Consider the following 18,089-nt stretch of genomic DNA (forward strand, 5'->3'; position numbering starts at 1 on the left):
ATTTGGTTGACTATGTAATGGTTTAGAAATTTGCATAGCAGGAATCTAAGATTTTCGTGCATGGATCAACAGACTTGAAAGAGGTTGTATGGTCTTGCTACAGCTTGAGATTGATAAAGCTTAAGATTGATAAAGTTAGTGGCCTGCTCTCCAAGGCTAGCACAATTACTTTGGGTCCAGAGGAAGAGTTATTAACAGACTGCTGGACTTGCTTAAAGGTTGAGAAGCTACATATGTTTGTCCTAGATTCTATCTATTTGTGCAGAATCTAATATTCAGAGTTGAAGAAGAAAGCTGAAGCATCGTATAAGAGAAAATCTAAGTTGGATGGATGTCATTTTGTGCTCCTAATGATCAGTATGGAGAAGAGGTTTACTGAGCACTCTGATGTCTTAAATAGTAAGAAATACTGAGCTCATTATGATCATTATGTGCTCCTAATGATCAGTATAGAGAAAACCTTCAAATCTAAGTTGGATTTGAACCAATCCAATGACAAAAGGCAAGACTTGGCTGTGGCAAATGATTACAAGTTCTTTCAGACTCATTGTGATATTCCTCATCTTTCATTGCCTATTGAGTCTTCTTTCAAATGAGCAATAGCCCGTTTTTTTCTGGATGTCTTATAGCATGACCACTTATACTTGCACACCATAATAATGAGACATCTGTTCACCCTGCTACTATCTGGTTTCAATGTTGTGGTTTTTGCTTATATATAGCTACCAAGAATTTGCTCAAGAATGCCAAGAGTGAGGCCACAAAATATGTCTAGGTTGCATAGTACAGTGATGCCACACCGTCAGGTGATCATATTAGAATCATTCTTCTGCTTGACTTGGCTACTCTCAATGAACGTTGAACTTTGTGGATGATTTATACCTCTAAGAACTAACACTTTTGACTCAGCTATGCACTTTGACCTGTGCTTTTATTTCTCCTTAATGATAATTGATATGGACCACAATTTGGTACATATAAGGCTTGCGGAGTCCTTTGACAGACTTTGAGTCCAACGATGTAGCTGGTCACTCTCTCATGGAAAGCCAATCACATGGTGGTTCTGTTCTTCCATTTTCAACGTAATGCACTCTGTCTGTAAGCATTAAATTCAGTGTAAAAGCTTGGACAATGATTTGACTTTTCATAATCGAACAACTTAGCCAATGAAAATGGAAATTTGTGGTGTAACGGCGGAGAATGTGAAGAGAGAGAAGGAAATTGGTGTGTCTTTTCTAAGTTGAACCAAAACCATGTGAAGTGACCCACTCAAATACCAAACCATCAAACTTCAATACCCCACTCGGCCATTTGAATACCATCGCTGACAGCATAATTCTTTCTTCCAAAACTCTATATATTTGAACATCAAATGATCCTTCAAACACTAAATTCAACTCATTCCTAGTGTTCTACACTAATCAGATCAAAGCTTCAGACTTTTATCAGAGTCTTTCATCTCTAGCAAAATGGGGATTCGATTGCTATCCTTGGTTCCTCATGCCAAGCATATCCTAAAGATGCAGTCAGGTTTTACCAAAAGTCAGTTGGATGTGCCAAAAGGCCATGTGGCTGTTTATGTAGGAGAGATCCAAAGAAAGAGGTTCTTGGTTCCAATTTATTACTTAAACCATCCATCATTCCAAAAACTACTCAGCCATGCAGAGGAAGAGTTTGGCTTCCATCATCCACAAGGGGGTCTAACCATTCCTTGCAAGGAGGATGCCTTCATTGATCTCGCCTCTAGATTGCAGGTCTCTTGAAGTATGCAGAAGAAAGGACAATATGCCATTTTTGACAAATTTTTTTCCGACTCATTTACTTTTTAACGCATGCTAGAGTGTTGTAGAGTGGGATACCTTCCTACCTGTAAATGAGTTGCATTGTAAAGATACATTTATTGACAGAATTAATGAAAAATAGATCAATTCACCATCAATTTCTATATCTTATTTGCTGGTGATTTGTGATTGCTAATCTGAGGTTTTGGGGAGAGAGAAAACTTATTACTAAATTATTATATACCAAAAAAGAAACTGAATAACACATTGATCTGCATCAAACATTCTACAAGTTCATACAGATTTCCCCAGAAATCTGTTATATGTTTCAAAGGGTAATGTGGGAGAGACGGAGGGAAAACGGATTGTGTTTCCAATATCATACTTGAATCATCCTTCATTCCAACCACTGCTCAAACACGCTGAGGAAGAGTTTGTATTCCATCATCCTCAGGATGTCAAACAAATCCTTGCAAAAAGGATGTCTTTCTTGATTTCACTTCCAGATTGGAAGTTTCTTAAAGATGAGGGGAAAGAAAATTCACCAAGTCTTGAACCTGTTTTCTTGACTCGTTTATGAACTTGGATTAAAATGTTGCAGGAAATCCAAGAACAATTCCTCTTCCAGAATGTTAATGAATGACACTGATTCTTGCTACTGACATCTGACAAAACAGGCAGAAATTATAGAAAAGTCATGATTTAGTGTTGCATTGAAACAGTAAAATTATGACTATCAAATACATGCCTATGGTAGGGGCCCTCAGTTTCAACTAAGAAAAATATGGTTTTCGCAAAGGGGATTAAAAAAGATTAAACTTATTCAAACCTGTTTATCCTTTTTCTTCTCTTATTATCATCGTTAGAGACCAAGTAGAACATTTTGCACTTTCATGGTATTCATTAATTCAAGAAAATGTTTTGTGCTCAGCTGTATTCAAGTAAAGTAGCAACGGAGATGAAAAACCCGACGAATTTAGGTGAATAAAATTCATGAAGGGGCAAAGAGTTCTTGTAAGAAAATGTGACTGTCTATTTCAATATTGTATCTCTTTTCCGCTACGCATCATTTACATATAGAAGCTAACTCTACATCGATGTTCTACGCTAAACTATGGGAAAAAAATCAAAGGGAATCTGACAAAATTGTATGGAGGATTGTATTTCTTCTCTATTTCAGGAAGATTGCAGCCTGGATGTGAGATTGATGAAGACATCTTCTCTGCAAGGAATTGTAAGACCTCCAGTTGGATGTTTAAATCCAAATTCTTCTTCAGCACTGTTGAGCAAAGCAGAAAAAGAAGGATGGTTTAAGTACGCTATTGGAACTACAAATCTCTTTCTCTCAATATCTCCCACATAAACTGCAATATGGCCTTTGGGAATGCCACATAGGTTTCTGGAAGAAGCGGTATGCATTTTGACAGCTTGCTTGGCATTGAGGAGAAGTGAAGGTAGTCTGATTCCCATGTTTAGCATTGAAAAGTTTTCCTCTCGATGCAGATCTAGAAGTTGGAAAGTGTAGTACTTGAATGAAGATGTTCTTGAAATTTGAGTTGGAGATTGAAGTTTATTTGATCTGTATTTATGGATTCAGAACGGGGAAGTGGTGAGAAGAAAACAGTCTCAAAGAGGGCCTACTTCATAAATGCTCACATGGGTTGCTTATTTGGTTTGAATAGACGCACTTCATCATGTGCCCTAACAAACTATTGAGCAGTCCCATTTGTTCCAATGAGGTGCAGTTCTAGTCCAAAATAACAGGTCGAGAAAACTTCAAAACCAAATGCCATGTCGTGGTAGATCAATTTACAGTGGGTCCATGCTGCAAGCTTACACCATCGGTCGTTGGCTGCATCTCTGATCCAATCCAGAGGAAAAATATATATTAGAGGGACAGAAACAGGAATAAATTCTTCTTGATAATAGACTATACAGAACAATAAATGAGATGCCAATCCATTTGTAAATTTTTCTTTCAGACACAAGAATAATGCTTGTCTGAAGCTTGCTATGATCTTAAAGGTTTACCATTTAGAATTGTCTAATACATGTTCGCTTGTGTGTATTAAGAGATGTGCATAATGCATCTCCATAGGTCTTACTTATCCATTACAAGGAGTCAAATTCATTTCCTAGCTCATGAATGATCTTTGTCTCAATTGGTCTATTCATGTCCCTTTCTCCACTCACTTCATTTTCCTGGTATGTTTTGTTCGTAGCATCCTGTGCTGATATTATAGAAATAGCCTATAAAAATGTATTCACAAACTTAATATTATCTGTTCTGTTTCTAGTGTTTTAAGAAATTCTTGTATCTTATGTTTTCTCCCCTTATGGGATACCAAAAGATCAGGGGACCTTCTCCAGTTTATGTTGATTCAAATTTGACTTCCACTTGTCGAAAAGTTTAATGCATCGAAGTCTATGGATGTGGCCATGAGCTATTGTTGGGGAAAACAAGAGAGGTAATTCTTGATTCTAGTATTCAGAGTTGAGGAAGAAAGCTGAAGCACCGTATGAGAGATAGGTAGACATTTTTGAATTGTGAAAAAATCTAAGTTGGATGGATGTCATTTTGTCCTCCTAACGATCAGTATGGAGAAAGGTTTACTGAGCGCACTACTGTCTTAAATGGCAGGAAATACTAAGCTCCAAATGATCATTTTGTTCTCCTAGTGATCAGTATAGAGAAAAGATTCAAATCGAAGCTGGATTTGAACCGATCAAATGACAAAAGGAAAGACTTAGCTGTGGCAAATGATTACAAGTTCTTTCAGACTCATTGTGATATTCCTCATCTTTCATTGCCTATTGAGTCTTCTTTCAAATGAGCAATAGCCCGTTTTTTTCTGGATGTCTTATAGCATGACCACTTATACTTGCACACCATAATAATGAGACATCTGTTCACCCTGCTACTATCTGGTCTCATTGTTGTGGTTTTTGCTTATATATAGCTACCAAGAATTTGCTCAAGTACGCCAAGAGTGAGGCCACAAAATATGTCTTGGTTGCATAGTACAGTGATGCCACACCGTCAGGTGATCTTATTAGAACTCTTCTTCTGTTTGACTTCGCAGTTCCTAATGATGGTAGAACTTTGTGGATGATTTATGCCTCTAAGAGTTAGCATGTTTTGACTAAGCTATGTAGTTTGCCTTGGGCTTTTTGTTCTCCTTAATGAGAACCATTCTTTGATATGGTCCACAATTTGGTACATATAAGGCCTGCAGAGTCTCCTTTGACCTAGATATTGAGTCCAACAACGTAGCTGGTCACTCTTTCATGGAAAGCCATTCACATGGAGGTTCTGTTCTTCCATTTTCAACATAATACACTCTGTCTGTAATCATTTAATTCAGTGTAAAAGCTTCAACAATGATTTGACTTTTCATAATCGAACAACTTGGCCATTAAAAATGGAAATTTGTGGTGTAACTGCGGAGAATGTGAAGAGAGACAGAGAAGGAAATTGGTGTGTCTTTTCTAAGTTGAACAAAACCATGTGAAATGGCGTACTCAAATACCTAACCAACAGACTTCAATACCCCACCTTGCCATTTGAATACCATCGCTCACAGCATAACTCTTTCTTCCAAAACTCTATAAATTTGAACATCAAATGAGCCCTTCAAACACCGACTTCAACTCATTCCTAGTGTTCTACACTAATCAGATCAAAGCTTTAGACTTTTATCAGAGTCTTTCATCTCAAGCAAATGGGGATTCGATTGCTATCCTTGGTTCCTCATGCCAAGCAGATCCTAAAGATGCAGTCAGGTTTTACCAAAAGTCAGTTGGATGTGCCAAAAGGCCATGTGGCTGTTTATGTAGGAGAGATCCAAAGAAAGAGGTTCTTGGTTCCAATTTCTTACTTAAACCATCCATCATTCCAAAAACTACTCAGCCATGCAGAGGAAGAGTTTGGCTTCCATCATCCACAAGGGGGTCTAACCATTCCTTGCAAGGAGGATGCCTTAATTGATCTCGCCTCTAGATTGCAGGTCTCTTGAAGTATGCAGAAGAAAGGACAATCATATGTCATTTTTGACAATTTTTTTCGACTCATTTTACTTTTCGACACATGCTAGAGTGTTGTAGAGTGGGATACCTTCCTACCTATAAATGAGTAGCATTGTAAAGATACTTTTACAGACAGAATCAATGAAAAATAGATCAATTCAGCATCAAATTCTGTATCTTATTTTCTGGTGATTTGTGATTGCTAATCAGAGCTTTTGGGGAGAGAAAACTTGTTACTAAAATTATAATATACCAAAAAAAAAAAAAAAAAAAAAAAAAAAAAAAAAAAAAAAAAAAAAAAAAAAAAAAAAAAAAACTGAATAATATATTGAAACTTCAAACATTAAACAGAACTAAACAAAAATGAACTGCATCAGACATTCTACAAGTTCACTCAGATTTCTATGAAATCTGTTATATGTTTCAAAAGGTAACGTGGGAGTGTATCATCCTCAAGGTCGTCAAACAATTCCTTGCAAAAAGGATGTCTTTCTTTATTTCACTTCTAGATTGGAAGTTTATTCAAGATGAAGAGTCGAAAGAAAATTCACCAAGTTTTGGCATTTTTCCCCCTGTTTTCTTGACTCGTTATGAACTTATATTAAAATGATGCAGGAAATCCAAGAACAATTCCTTCCAGAATGTTAACAAATATCACTGATAAATTCTATGTCATGTCAGCCTAGTATTTTCTTGCTACTGGCATCTGACTAAATAGGCAGAAATGATTTTATAGTCCTAATTTAGTGTTTTATTGAAACAGTAAAATTATGATTATCAAATACATGCCTATGGTAGGGGCCTTCAGTTTCAACTAAGAAAAATATGATTGTCACATAAGACGGATTAAAAAAGATTAAACTTATTCAAACCTACTTATCCTTTTTCTCCTCTTATTATCATCGTTAGAGACCAAGTAAAACATTTTGCACGTTCATGGTATTCATTTATTCAAGAAAATGTTTTGTGCTCAGCTGTATTCAAGTGAAGTAGCATAAAAATGGAGATGAAAAAACCCAACGACTTTAGGTGAATAAAATTCATGAAGGGGCACAGTGTTCTTGTAAGAAAATGTGACTGTCTATTTCAATTTTGTATCTCTTTTCTGCTACTCATCATTTACATATAGAAGCTAACTCTACATTGATGTTCTACGCTTAACTATGGGAAAAGATCGAAGGGAATCTGACAAAATTGTGTGGAGTATTGTTTTTCTTCTCTCTTTCAGGAAGATTGCAGCCTGGATGTCAGATTGATGAAGACATCTTCTCTGCAAGGAATTGTAAGACCTCCAGTTGGATGATTAAATCCAAATTCTTCTTCTGCACTGCTGAGCAAAGCAGAAAAAGAAGGATGATTTAGGTATGCTATTGGAACTACAAATCTCTTTCTCTCAATATCTCCCACATAAACTGCAATATGGCCTTTGGGAATGCCACACCGGTTTCTGGAAGAAGCGGTATGCATTTTAACAGCTTGTTTGGCATTGAGAAGAAGTGAAGGTAGTCTGATTCCCATGTCTAGAAAGGTTTTCAGCTCGATGCAGATCAAGAAGTTGGAAAGTGCAGTTCTTGAATGAAGATGTTCTTGAATTTTGAGTTGGAGATTGAAGTTTATTTGATCTGTATTTATGGATTCAAAGCGGGGAAGTGGTGAGAAGAAAACAGTATCAAGTTGGTCTCAAAGAGGGCCTACTTCATAAATGCTCACATGGGTTGCTTATTTGGTTTGAATAGACGCACTTCATCATGTGCCCTAACAAACTACTGAGTAGTCCCATTTGTTACAATGAAATGCAGTTATAGTCCAAAATAACAGGTCAAGAAAACTTCGAATCCAAATGCCATGTCGTGGTAGATCAACTTACCGTGGGTCCATTTTGCAAGCTTACACCATCGGTCATTGGCTGCATCTCTGATCCAATCCAGAGGAAATATATATATTAGAGGGACAGAAACAGGAATAAATTCTTCTTGATAATAGACTAATCAGAACAATAAATGAGATGCCAATGCATTTGTAAATTTTCTCAGACACAAGAATAATGCTTGTCTTAAGCTTGCTATGATCTTAAAGGTTTACCATTTAGAATTGTCTAATACATGTTTGCTGGTGTGTAATAAGAGATGTGCATAATGTTTCTCCATAGGTCTGACTTATCTGTTACATGAAATCAAATTCATTTCCTCACTCATCAATGGTCTTTGTCTCAATTGGCTTACCATGTCCATTTTCTCCACTCATTTTGCTTTCCTGGCATGTTTTGTTCGTAGCATCCTGTGCTGATATTATTGGAAGAGCCTATAAAGTTGTTTTCACAAACTTCATATTTTCTGTTCTCGTTTTAAGAGTTTTGAGGAATTCTTGCATCTTACGTTTTCCCTCTTATTGGATACTAAAAGAGCAGGGTGCCTTCTCCAGTTTATGTCGATTCAAATTTGACTTCCATTTGTAGGAAGTTTCAATGCTTTGAAGTCTATGGATGTAGCCATGAGTTATTGTTGGAGAAAACCAGAGAGATAATTCTTGATTCAAGCTTCATTCTTAAACCAGCTGCTCTTTTAGTATTTTGTTGGCTATGTAGGAATTCATCCAAGACATGGAATGGTTGAGAAATTTGCATAGCAGGAATCTCAGTACGAATTCATCCAAGACATGGAATGGTTGAGAAATTTGCATAGCAGGAATCTCAGTTTTTCGTACATGGATCAACAGACTTGAAAGAGGTTGTATGGTCTAGCCACAGCTTAAGATTGATGAAGTTAGTAGCCTTCTCTCCAAGGCTAGCACAATTACTTTGGGTCCAGAGGAAGAGTTTGTTAACCGACTGTTGGACTTGCTTAAAGGTTGAGAAGCTACATATGTTTGAACTAGATTCTATCAATTTGTGCAGAATCTAGTATTCAGATTTGAGGAAGAAAGCTGAAGTACCGTATGAGAGATAGGTAGACATTCTTGAATTGTGAAAAAATCTAAGTTGGATGGATGCCATTTTGTGCTCCTAATGATCAGTATGGAGAAAGGTTTATCAAGCTCTCTCGTGTCTTAAATGGTAGGAAATACTAAGCTCCAAATGATCATTTTGTGCTCCTAGTGATCAGTGTAGAGAAAATGCTCAAATCTGAGCTGAATTTGAACCAATTCATGACAAAAGGAAAGACTTAGTTGTGCCAAATGATCAAAGAGATTACACACTGTATAGAGGAAATGAATATCGAAAAATAGATAAAGCATCAATGATTTTCTTTCAATAGGGAATTTGATCAGTATAGTATACATTTCACAAAGGAATGTCTTATAAGACAATGCAGCCGCTTGTTATGAAGAAATAAGAGCAAATTGCTCGATCCCATATGAAGATAGGGGAAACCCAATTTTTTATAGGTTCAAAAACCAGACAAGATATGTGTTCTGGTGTAAACCTGATATATTAAATCTGACAATATTTAGATGTGCATGCTTTATGCTCACAATAAACAAGTCAACGTGCTTGAGGCTGAAAATGATGGTAGAACTTTATGGATGATTTATGCCTCTAAGAGTTAGCATTTTTTGACTAAGCTATGTACTTTGACTTGGTCTTTTAGTTCTCCTTAATGAGAACCATTCTTTGATATGGTCCACAATTTGGTACATAAAAAGCCCCCAGAGTCTCCTTTGACCTAGACATTGACGTAGCTGGTCACTCTCTCATGGAAAGCCATTCACATGGAGGTTCTGTTCTTCCATTTTCAACATAATGCACTCTGTCTGTAAGCATTTAATTCAGTGTAAAAGCTTCAACAATGATTTGACTTTTCATAATCGAACAACTTAGCCAATGAAAATGGAAATTTGTGGTGTGACAGCGGAGAATGTGAAGAGAGAGAGAAGGAAATTGGTGTGTCTTTTCTAAGTTGAACAAAACCATGTGAAACGGCCTAATCAAATACCTAACCATCAGACTTCAATACCCCACTCTGCCATTTGAATACCATCGCTCACAGCACAACTCTTTTTTCCAAAACTCTATAAAGTTGAACATCAAATGATCCTTCAAACACCAAATTCAACTCATCAGTCCAAGTGTTGATTTCTCTTACAGGTTCTATACCAACCAGATCAAAGCTTTAGACCTTTCTAAGAGTCCTTTTTGAGAAAATGGGAATTCGATTGCTATCCTTGGTTCCTCATGCCAAGCAAATCCTAAGGATGCAGTCAGGTTTTACCCAAAGTCAGTTGGATGTGCCAAAAGGCCATGTGGCTGTTTATGTAGGAGAGATCCAAAGAAAGCGGTTCCTGGTTCCAATTTCTTACTTAAACCATCCGTTATTCCAAAAACTACTCAGCCATGCAGAGGAAGAGTTTGGCTTCCATCATCCACAGGGGGGTCTAACAATTCCTTGCAAGGAGGATGCCTTCATTGATCTCACCTCCAGATTGTAAGTATCTTGAAGGATGCAGAAGAAAGGACAATCATCTGCCGTTTTTGACAATTTTTTTTCCGACTCATTTACTTTTCGACACAAACTAGATTGTTGTAGAGTGGGAAACCTTCCTACCTGTAAATGAGTTGCATTGTAAAGTTACTTATACCACAGGATAAATGAAAATAGACCAATTCAGCATAGACTTCTATATATCATTTCTTCTGGTGATCTGTGATTGCTAATCTGTGCTTTTGGGTAGAGAGAAATCTTTTAATTTTTTTAACTAAAGAATCATACTCAAAATCATTTAATACTTATGTATTTGATTGTGAACGCCGAAGAAGAGTTCAGATACAATCATTCTATTGGTGGTTTGACAATCCAGCAGAGGATATGCTTTTATCTCATTCAAGGCTGCATTGTTCTTGAAAGATTATGAAAAAAGAATTCCTCTGCCCCCTCAACCAGTTTTGCCCAACTTTTCTTTTTCTTTTTTCGTAGTTGTAGAATACGCCTAGATAGACAGTTCATGTAAATGAATAGAAAATTTTCCCATTGCATGTACATTATAACATGTATAGGCTATATTGACTGTGCGCTATAGCATAGCAGATGTTAAATTTTATCATAGATGAAGTTTGTCCCACTCATGGATTTTGAGATATCTAAGTGTCTTGTGTGTTAGTCAGATTTCTTCAAAGAAGACTGACTTCTTGTGAAATCTCACATCGGTTAGGGAGGAGAATGAAACCCGCTTTATAAGGGTGTGAAAACCTTTCCCTAGCATACGCATTTTAAAAACTTTGAGGGAAAACTCGAAAGAGAAAGCCCAAAGAGGATAATATCTACTAGCAATGGGTTTAAGTGGTTACACTTCTCCTACTCCCCCTTCTCCTTTAGGATAAGATTGTCGTTAATCCTTCTTTCACTAATGATCTAATGAGATCACCATTTGATAGTGATCCGCGCAAATACACGAGGGATGAGACTTTCTATCGCTTGCTTTTCACTGTTGCATGACGCTGAAATGAAGAAAGCTCATCATGTCATTAAATAAGATTATTTGGAAAATCTTGATTCCAAGCTTCGATTATTGATGTGAAAGAAGCAGAAGATCCACTTCCGCCACGAAAGGAGAGATTTGTAAATATTCAGTTTAAAAAGTACATAGAACTTTCGTCTGAATTTCCTCCAACAATCAGGATTTGACACAACAAGGAACTAAAAATATGGTAGTGGGAACATCATAATTCTATCCAACATCTTTCCCTCACCAATGCACAGCTAGTTCCAGCTATAGAAGTTGTTTGAAGTGGATGAAACTACTACATTTAACAAATATAAACATGATTAGATTCTTATTAAATGATTTGTCTTGAAGTACTAGGTGTACATGTACTTAGCTTCTGTATCCTTTGATTTACAATAAGATGCATTTGATATCTCTCTTGTCCTTATTCAACAAGGGCACTATGCCAATGATGTAACCATTTCTCTCTTACTGTGAAAGTGATCTCCTTGGTATCTTGTTTTTTTCTTTTATCGAACACATTCTTTATTCGAGCATCCAGTTCAGCTAACCAAGATTGGTCGCTGGAATGGATAATGACTTGAACCAAACAACTGGGCTGGCATTGCATACAACCAAGAGAGAGGTGAAAAATCTTTTATAAGTTGGGAAGATCCCTAATAGTCCTCTTAGATACCTAACCGCCCGTCTTAAAGTGCCCATTGGAAAAGCACCAACCATCAGCAAAACTATTTTCATGAACTATAAATAAGGATATCAAGTAAACAACAAAGTAAACTTCAAAACAGTCATTTACTACTTCCTCTTCAAATTTGTTCCACATCAATTGAAACAGCAAGCTTAGTAATGGGAATCTTTCCATTCCAGATTCTTTTTGTCAAGCAAATTCTAAAAATGCCATCAGGTTTCACCAAAAACCAGTATGTCCCGAAAGGTCATGTAGCAGTTTACGTGGGAGAGAGGCAAAGGAAACGATTTGTGGTTCCGATATCATACTTGAATCATCCTTCATTCAAACAGCTCCTTAAATATGCCGAGGAAGAGTTTGGTTTCCAGCATCCTCAAGGGGGTCTCACAATTCCTTGCAAGGAGGATGCCTTCATTGATCTCACTTCTAGATTGCAAGTTTTCTAGAGAGAGAAGAGCAAAAGGGAAAGTACAAAGTTATGAGAATCTATTGTTGCTCGACTCATTTGTGAACTAATACTAAAATGTTTTAGGAAGTCCAAGAGCAATGCCTTCTAGAATGTGAATGAATGAAATTATGTTGAGCTTTAAACTAATATGTGATTAATAGAAATGCTGATAAGCATATTCGAAGACTGATAATCAACTCTATCTCGTGGCTGCTAAACATTTTCTTATAAGATGGGGCAAAGCCATGTGAAGGACCAATGAGCCTGAAATTAGTGGTATGAATTTCAGAGAAAATTGGGTGCCTTTTTATGAAATGGGGCAAAGCCATGTGAAGGGGGTAGTCTCAATACCAAACTACCAGACATCAGTACCCCACTTAGCCATTGGAATGGTCGGAGTCATCAGCATAGCATTTCCTTCTGAAATATTATAAATATAAACATCAAAATGAGCCTTCAAACACCACCCTCAACTCATTTCAAGTTCTACTTCCTCTTCTAGTTAGCTCTAAACCAATCAGATCAGAACATTATTCCGACTGCCTTTCGTTTGAGAAAATGGGGATTCGGTTGCTATCTTTGGTTCCTCATGCCAAGCAATTTCTAAAGATGCAGTCAAGTTTTACCAAAAACTAGTTGGACGTTCCAAAAGGTCATGTGGCTGTTTATGTGGGAGAGATCCAAAGGAAGCGGTTCATGGTTCCGATATCTTACCTAAACCATCCATCATTCCAGAAACTGCTCCGCCACACCGAGGAGGAGTTTGGCTTCCATCATCCACAAGGGGGCCTAACAATTCCTTGCAGAGAAGATGCGTTAGTTGATCTCACTTCTAGATTGCAAGTTTCTTGAAGGATCAACAGCAAAGCACAAGCTTCAATTTTTTACAAACATTTCTGTTTGTTTCTGACTCATTTGTTTTTTTGAATCATACTAGAATGTTGTAGAATGGCATGCCCATCTTGCCTGCAAATGAGTGGCATTGTAATGGTGCATTTACCAACAGAAATGAATAAGAAAAAATACACAAATTTAACATCAATTTCTATATAGCCTTTTCTTTGTTGCTTTATTTGTGATAGTAACCTGCAATCCATGGAACAAAGAAAAATTGTTGCTAGAGCATAGCACATCACTAAAGAAACTAAGCAGCATCTTGAAGATTCAAACTTCTAAGTTCAAACAGATCCAAAGCAAACTGAATCCAAAGTGACCCTTCGGAACATTAGATTGGTTTCTTGTAGAAATAGCTTGCTTTTTGAGAAATCCAAAGCAGGTTCTCAAAAAGCAAGCTATTTCTACAAGAAACCAATCTAATGTTTCAAGGGTCACGTTGCAATCTATGTTGGAGAAATCCAAAGAAAGCGGTTTTTAATTCCGATATCATACATAAAACCATTCTACATTCATGGCTTTACTTAAGAGGGCTGAGTAAGAGTTTGAATACAATCATCCTATGGCGGGGTTGACAATCCCCTGCAGAGAAGATGTCTTCATTGATCTCACTTCTAGGTTACATAGTTTTTGAAACGATAGAAATCCCAACATTCTTTTGTTCATTTTTAGTTAGAAAAACTCTTCTTGAAACTAAAGGGATAGAAAAGGTGGTTAATTACCCCCAATCGACATAGTAACAAGCCAGAGCGGTCAACAAAGGAAGAATCTTTGTTTCCAGCTTCACATCCTAGTGCCCACCGGATGATGAAGATATGCCAACATTTGCTCTTTGGTAGCCTATTTCGAGTTGGTGATTGTAAGATCAAGCACAAATCAGAAAGCCTCAATTTGCCCATCTTCCTTAACATTATAGCATGTATAAAATTGTGTTGGCACACTATAAAATTATATTTCTTTCACTGATAAACTTTATCCATTTAATTCATGAATTTTGAGATATAAGTTCTGTGTATTTTCTCATTTTATCATGCAACAAGACATTTGACAAAACTCAAGCACAGAGCATTTATCATAAAAATGAAGGAAGACTTCTATTTCCATCTAATTCTCAAGAAAGAGGCAACTGATTAGCCAAGTTAGAAAATGTAAACTAAATAAGAGGATGTTTGAAGATGAGAATTTTTCTTGGATCAACCGTTTTGAATTAAGCTCATTTTAAGGCTTCTTTTTGCTGTTCTTTATCTAATCTCTTTACTGGTTTTTCCTTATGAGACATGTTTGAATTGGATTGGAATGCTTTCTATGGTTCTTTTATACTCTTTTTCCTCTCGAGAGCTTGTGTCTTTTGAGCATTAGTCTCTTTTCTTTAATGATCTTTTATTTCTATGAAAAAAAATGTACCAACATCCGAGTAAACATCACAGAAAAACATCAAGGAAAGACTGAGTTTAAACAAACTGAAATTCAGAGGCTGAAGGAGGCAGTTTTTTATAAGAAAATGTGACTCCATTTCTATTTACATCTCTGCAATTATAAATTGTACATTGATGTTGAATCAACTTTTGCTTCTTCGTCAAATTGGACTAACTATGTATTGACATTCTACTCCTCAACTGTGACAAAAAGAAGAAAAAAATGAAAGGAATTCTACAAAACTGTGTGTAGGATCGTTTTTCCTCTCTTTCAGGGAGTATGCAGCCTAGAAGTGAGGTTGAGGAAGGCATCTTCTCTGCAAGGAATTGTTAAACCTCCGGTTGGATGTTTAAATCCAAATTCTTCTTCAGCTGTCTTGAGTAGAGCTACGAAAGAAGGATGGTTCAAGTATGATATCGGAACTACAAACCGCTTCCTTTCAATCTCCCCCACATAGACTGCAATATGACCCTTTGGAACACCACATTGGCTTCTTGAAGAAACCGTCTGCATTCTTACAACTTGCTTAGCATTAAGGAGAAGTGAAGGTAGTCTGATTCCCATGTCTGTATTTGATTTCAGGATGAGAGATTTAAACTGGATTTGAATCTTGATGTTGCAAAGTATGGATAAGGATCGATAAGAAATTTGAGTTGGAGTTTGAAGATTATTTGGTCTGTATATATGGATTCAGAAGGAGAAGGGGTGAGAAGAAAGGACGTCGAGTCGGTGTCGAAAGGACCTACTTCATTAATGGCTCACATGGAGTGTCCATTGGTTGGAGAAAATTCACTTCATGTGTTGTTGCTGCTGCTGCTCTGGGCCCTATTGATCTAAAACAAGATATCCAAGGGAAAATCCAAAACCAAATGCCATACAGCTAAATTAACTTAATACTCAGTTTGTAAATAAGATACTGTCCCACACACAACGAAAAGAACTGTCTCAAACATGTCTCAAACTCATGTGCTCTATCATCAGCAATCTTTTCTAGGTTTGCCCATCTCTGTTTCTCCACTCATCTTATTTGCTTGATGGTTTTATCCTTAGCATCTCATGCTGATATTATATAAACAGCCATAGAAATTGAATCTACAAGCAGTTGGTTGGGCTTAACAAGTCATAAGATTCATCCACAGCAGATGGAATCAACATTGTATTGGCTGAAAGGAGCCGGATGACTGTTGTAATGACCATTTGGAAAAATATTAGAACGAAGTATTTCAATCTGCAGATAGTTTATACAGACAAAAGCATTAGATATTTTCCTCTAAGTTCTGATGCTTATGTTGACAGAGATGGAAAACGTACATCTCTGGTCATGGTTGCTGAAAATCTCAGCTTACTACGACATAGAGGGTATGAAGTCAATCTCCATTTGTACATTTCAAGATTTGGTTAGTGTCAACTCCACCTGCATTATGTTCTACGAACAGAATGCGGCTGTATTTAGGGATTTGGACATCTTTAAATACAAAGTTTGTCTTTCTGTTCAATTTTAAACATGTACAATAGCAAAAAAAAATATCCACTTTTGCAGTTCAGACAGCAATAAACAGACAGAGTATCAAAGAATAAGTGAGAGAAACAGGAAATGATACTGTGAGTCTAGTAAGTGTTGGTAAGAAATTAACTAGCAAAGGAACTCATTTACATTCCAAAAGGCTTGAAATTGTCTTTCTACACAACAATCTTCCAGGAGTTGGAAGAAAAAAACACGCTAGGAGGAAAAATGTGTAAAAACTGGTTGATGCCTATTCCATCATCATCAGCCCTCAGGAGCGGTGTAATCTAGAAGTAAGATCAATGAATGCATCCTCTTTGCAAGGAATTGTTAGACCTCCAAGTTCATGATGGTGACCGAACTCTTCTACTCAGTTGAGTAGCTGTTGGAATGAAGGATTGTTCAAATATGAAACAAGAACCACAAATCGCTTTCATTCTTTGGATATTTCCACATACTGCAACATAACCACTAGGAACATGACTTTGTCAGGTCAAACAAAATTTCTATTTCCATCCCATCCTTTCTCTTGCATCCCATTTGTGTTTGATATGCAACTTGCTAAATCATAGGCCTACATGTAGTTAAATTCCCAAACAACACCATGCTTGTTCCAATGGAATAAAGCATCAAAACAGATGGTTTTGTAAGGAAAAGTTAAAAACAATCCAATATATCCCTGTGATTGGACCTCCTTGCAAGAGGAAATTGCTTCCATTGGCCCCAGCTTCTAGGTAAGGGGAAGTCAATTCACATGTACCAAATGCTTTAAATCATCATACCAACATCTCAGCTATCATTTGATTCACAGCTTGGTTTGTTGAGTTTATAACACGAGGATTGGAGTGCCTATCACATGATATGTTGCTATTTATCTTCCAAGATATTGAAAAACTTGTGAAATTTTCTTGGCCACTTGTAAAAGGAAAAAGCGGGGCCAGTGAGAAAGTGACTGAAATTCTAATGGATAGAGCAAACCCATGTGAGCCTTTGAAGAAGTAGGTCCTCCAAGACTACTATTTACAATAATTTTTTTTGTTCTCTCCAGTTCCTAGTCTATAAATACACATAAGAAACAAAGCCATTCTCATCCAACGAGTACTCCATTTCCTACATCAAAATCAACATCAAGCAGAATACCATTCAAAATCACTCACTCGTCTCTTGTTTCAAGGAAATTTTCAATATGGGAATCCGTTTGCCATCAGTACTTCTCAATGCCAAGCAGATTCTGAAAATTCAAGCTATGTCTGCCAAAAATCATTCTGACGTTCCCAAAGGCCACATTGCAGTCTACGTGGGAGAGATCCAAAGAAAGAGATTTGTAGTTCCTATATCATACTTGAAGCATCCTTCTTTCCAAGATCTGCTAAATAGATCAGAAGAAGAGTTTGGATTTTGCCATCCAATGGGCGGCTTGACGATTCCGTGCAGAGAAGATGCCTTCGTAAATCTCACTTCTAGGTTGCACAGATCATGAAAGTTGAATATACAAAAAGACAGCATTCTTTAACACAGTTTTGCCACCTCCAATTCTAGGAAGTAAAGTAGGATGATACTGTATAGTAACTTGGTTTGAGCAATGAAAGTAAATTTTTTCTCATATGAACTCTTTGACTCTTCAGCTCATGAATTTCGATTTTTGTTAGTTACTTCTTTTCCTCTTGCTGCTTTATCACAACTGAGGGGGTTTTGCCTCATAAGTTTTTTTATTCTAACAAGAAAAAAACTAATGAATAAAACTATAGCTCAATAGGTACAAACTCAACCCAGGATTGAAAAAAAAAACAATAAAGAAAGAAAAAATAAAATCAATCCAATTAAGACATTAATCCTGAAAAGAGAAATCAACACAGAATTTAGAAAGAGAACAGTCAAAAGGATCAAACAAGG

The 18,089-nt window shown here is 36.8% G+C and overlaps 6 protein-coding genes, 1 long non-coding RNA gene and 1 pseudogene across 7 annotated transcripts in view; 6 read left to right on the forward strand and 2 right to left on the reverse strand.

Moving 5' to 3' along the window:
- Window positions 1–18,089, reverse strand: part of LOC111499696 — a 28,379-nt gene that overhangs the window by 9,753 nt on the left and 537 nt on the right. The window lies entirely within an intron of this gene.
- On the forward strand, window positions 1,317–1,928 carry LOC111499690 (auxin-responsive protein SAUR24-like). Its single transcript, XM_023151324.1, has one exon. It carries the CDS (start codon window positions 1,470–1,472, stop codon window positions 1,761–1,763), a length of 294 nt encoding a protein of 97 aa, XP_023007092.1. The 5' UTR covers window positions 1,317–1,469; the 3' UTR covers window positions 1,764–1,928.
- LOC111499687 (auxin-responsive protein SAUR24-like) lies at window positions 5,149–5,972 on the forward strand. Its single transcript, XM_023151322.1, has one exon. The coding sequence runs from the start codon at window positions 5,504–5,506 to the stop codon at window positions 5,795–5,797; it is 294 nt and encodes a 97-aa protein (XP_023007090.1). The 5' UTR covers window positions 5,149–5,503; the 3' UTR covers window positions 5,798–5,972.
- Window positions 9,280–10,426, forward strand: LOC111499692 (auxin-responsive protein SAUR24-like). The gene has a single exon (XM_023151326.1). The coding sequence runs from the start codon at window positions 9,948–9,950 to the stop codon at window positions 10,230–10,232; it is 285 nt and encodes a 94-aa protein (XP_023007094.1). The 5' UTR covers window positions 9,280–9,947; the 3' UTR covers window positions 10,233–10,426.
- LOC111499693 (auxin-responsive protein SAUR24-like) lies at window positions 12,005–12,623 on the forward strand. The gene has a single exon (XM_023151328.1). It carries the CDS (start codon window positions 12,093–12,095, stop codon window positions 12,378–12,380), a length of 288 nt encoding a protein of 95 aa, XP_023007096.1. The 5' UTR covers window positions 12,005–12,092; the 3' UTR covers window positions 12,381–12,623.
- LOC111499686 lies at window positions 12,702–13,385 on the forward strand (annotated as a pseudogene).
- LOC111499682 (auxin-responsive protein SAUR21-like) lies at window positions 14,764–15,354 on the reverse strand. The gene has a single exon (XM_023151319.1). The coding sequence runs from the start codon at window positions 15,254–15,256 to the stop codon at window positions 14,963–14,965; it is 294 nt and encodes a 97-aa protein (XP_023007087.1). The 5' UTR covers window positions 15,257–15,354; the 3' UTR covers window positions 14,764–14,962.
- On the forward strand, window positions 17,279–17,801 carry LOC111499683 (auxin-responsive protein SAUR21-like). The gene has a single exon (XM_023151320.1). It carries the CDS (start codon window positions 17,383–17,385, stop codon window positions 17,674–17,676), a length of 294 nt encoding a protein of 97 aa, XP_023007088.1. The 5' UTR covers window positions 17,279–17,382; the 3' UTR covers window positions 17,677–17,801.

The sequence above is a fragment of the Cucurbita maxima genome, unplaced genomic scaffold (genome assembly GCF_002738345.1).
Source record: "Cucurbita maxima cultivar Rimu unplaced genomic scaffold, Cmax_1.0 Cma_Scf00027, whole genome shotgun sequence".
Lineage (NCBI taxonomy): Eukaryota > Viridiplantae > Streptophyta > Magnoliopsida > Cucurbitales > Cucurbitaceae > Cucurbita > Cucurbita maxima.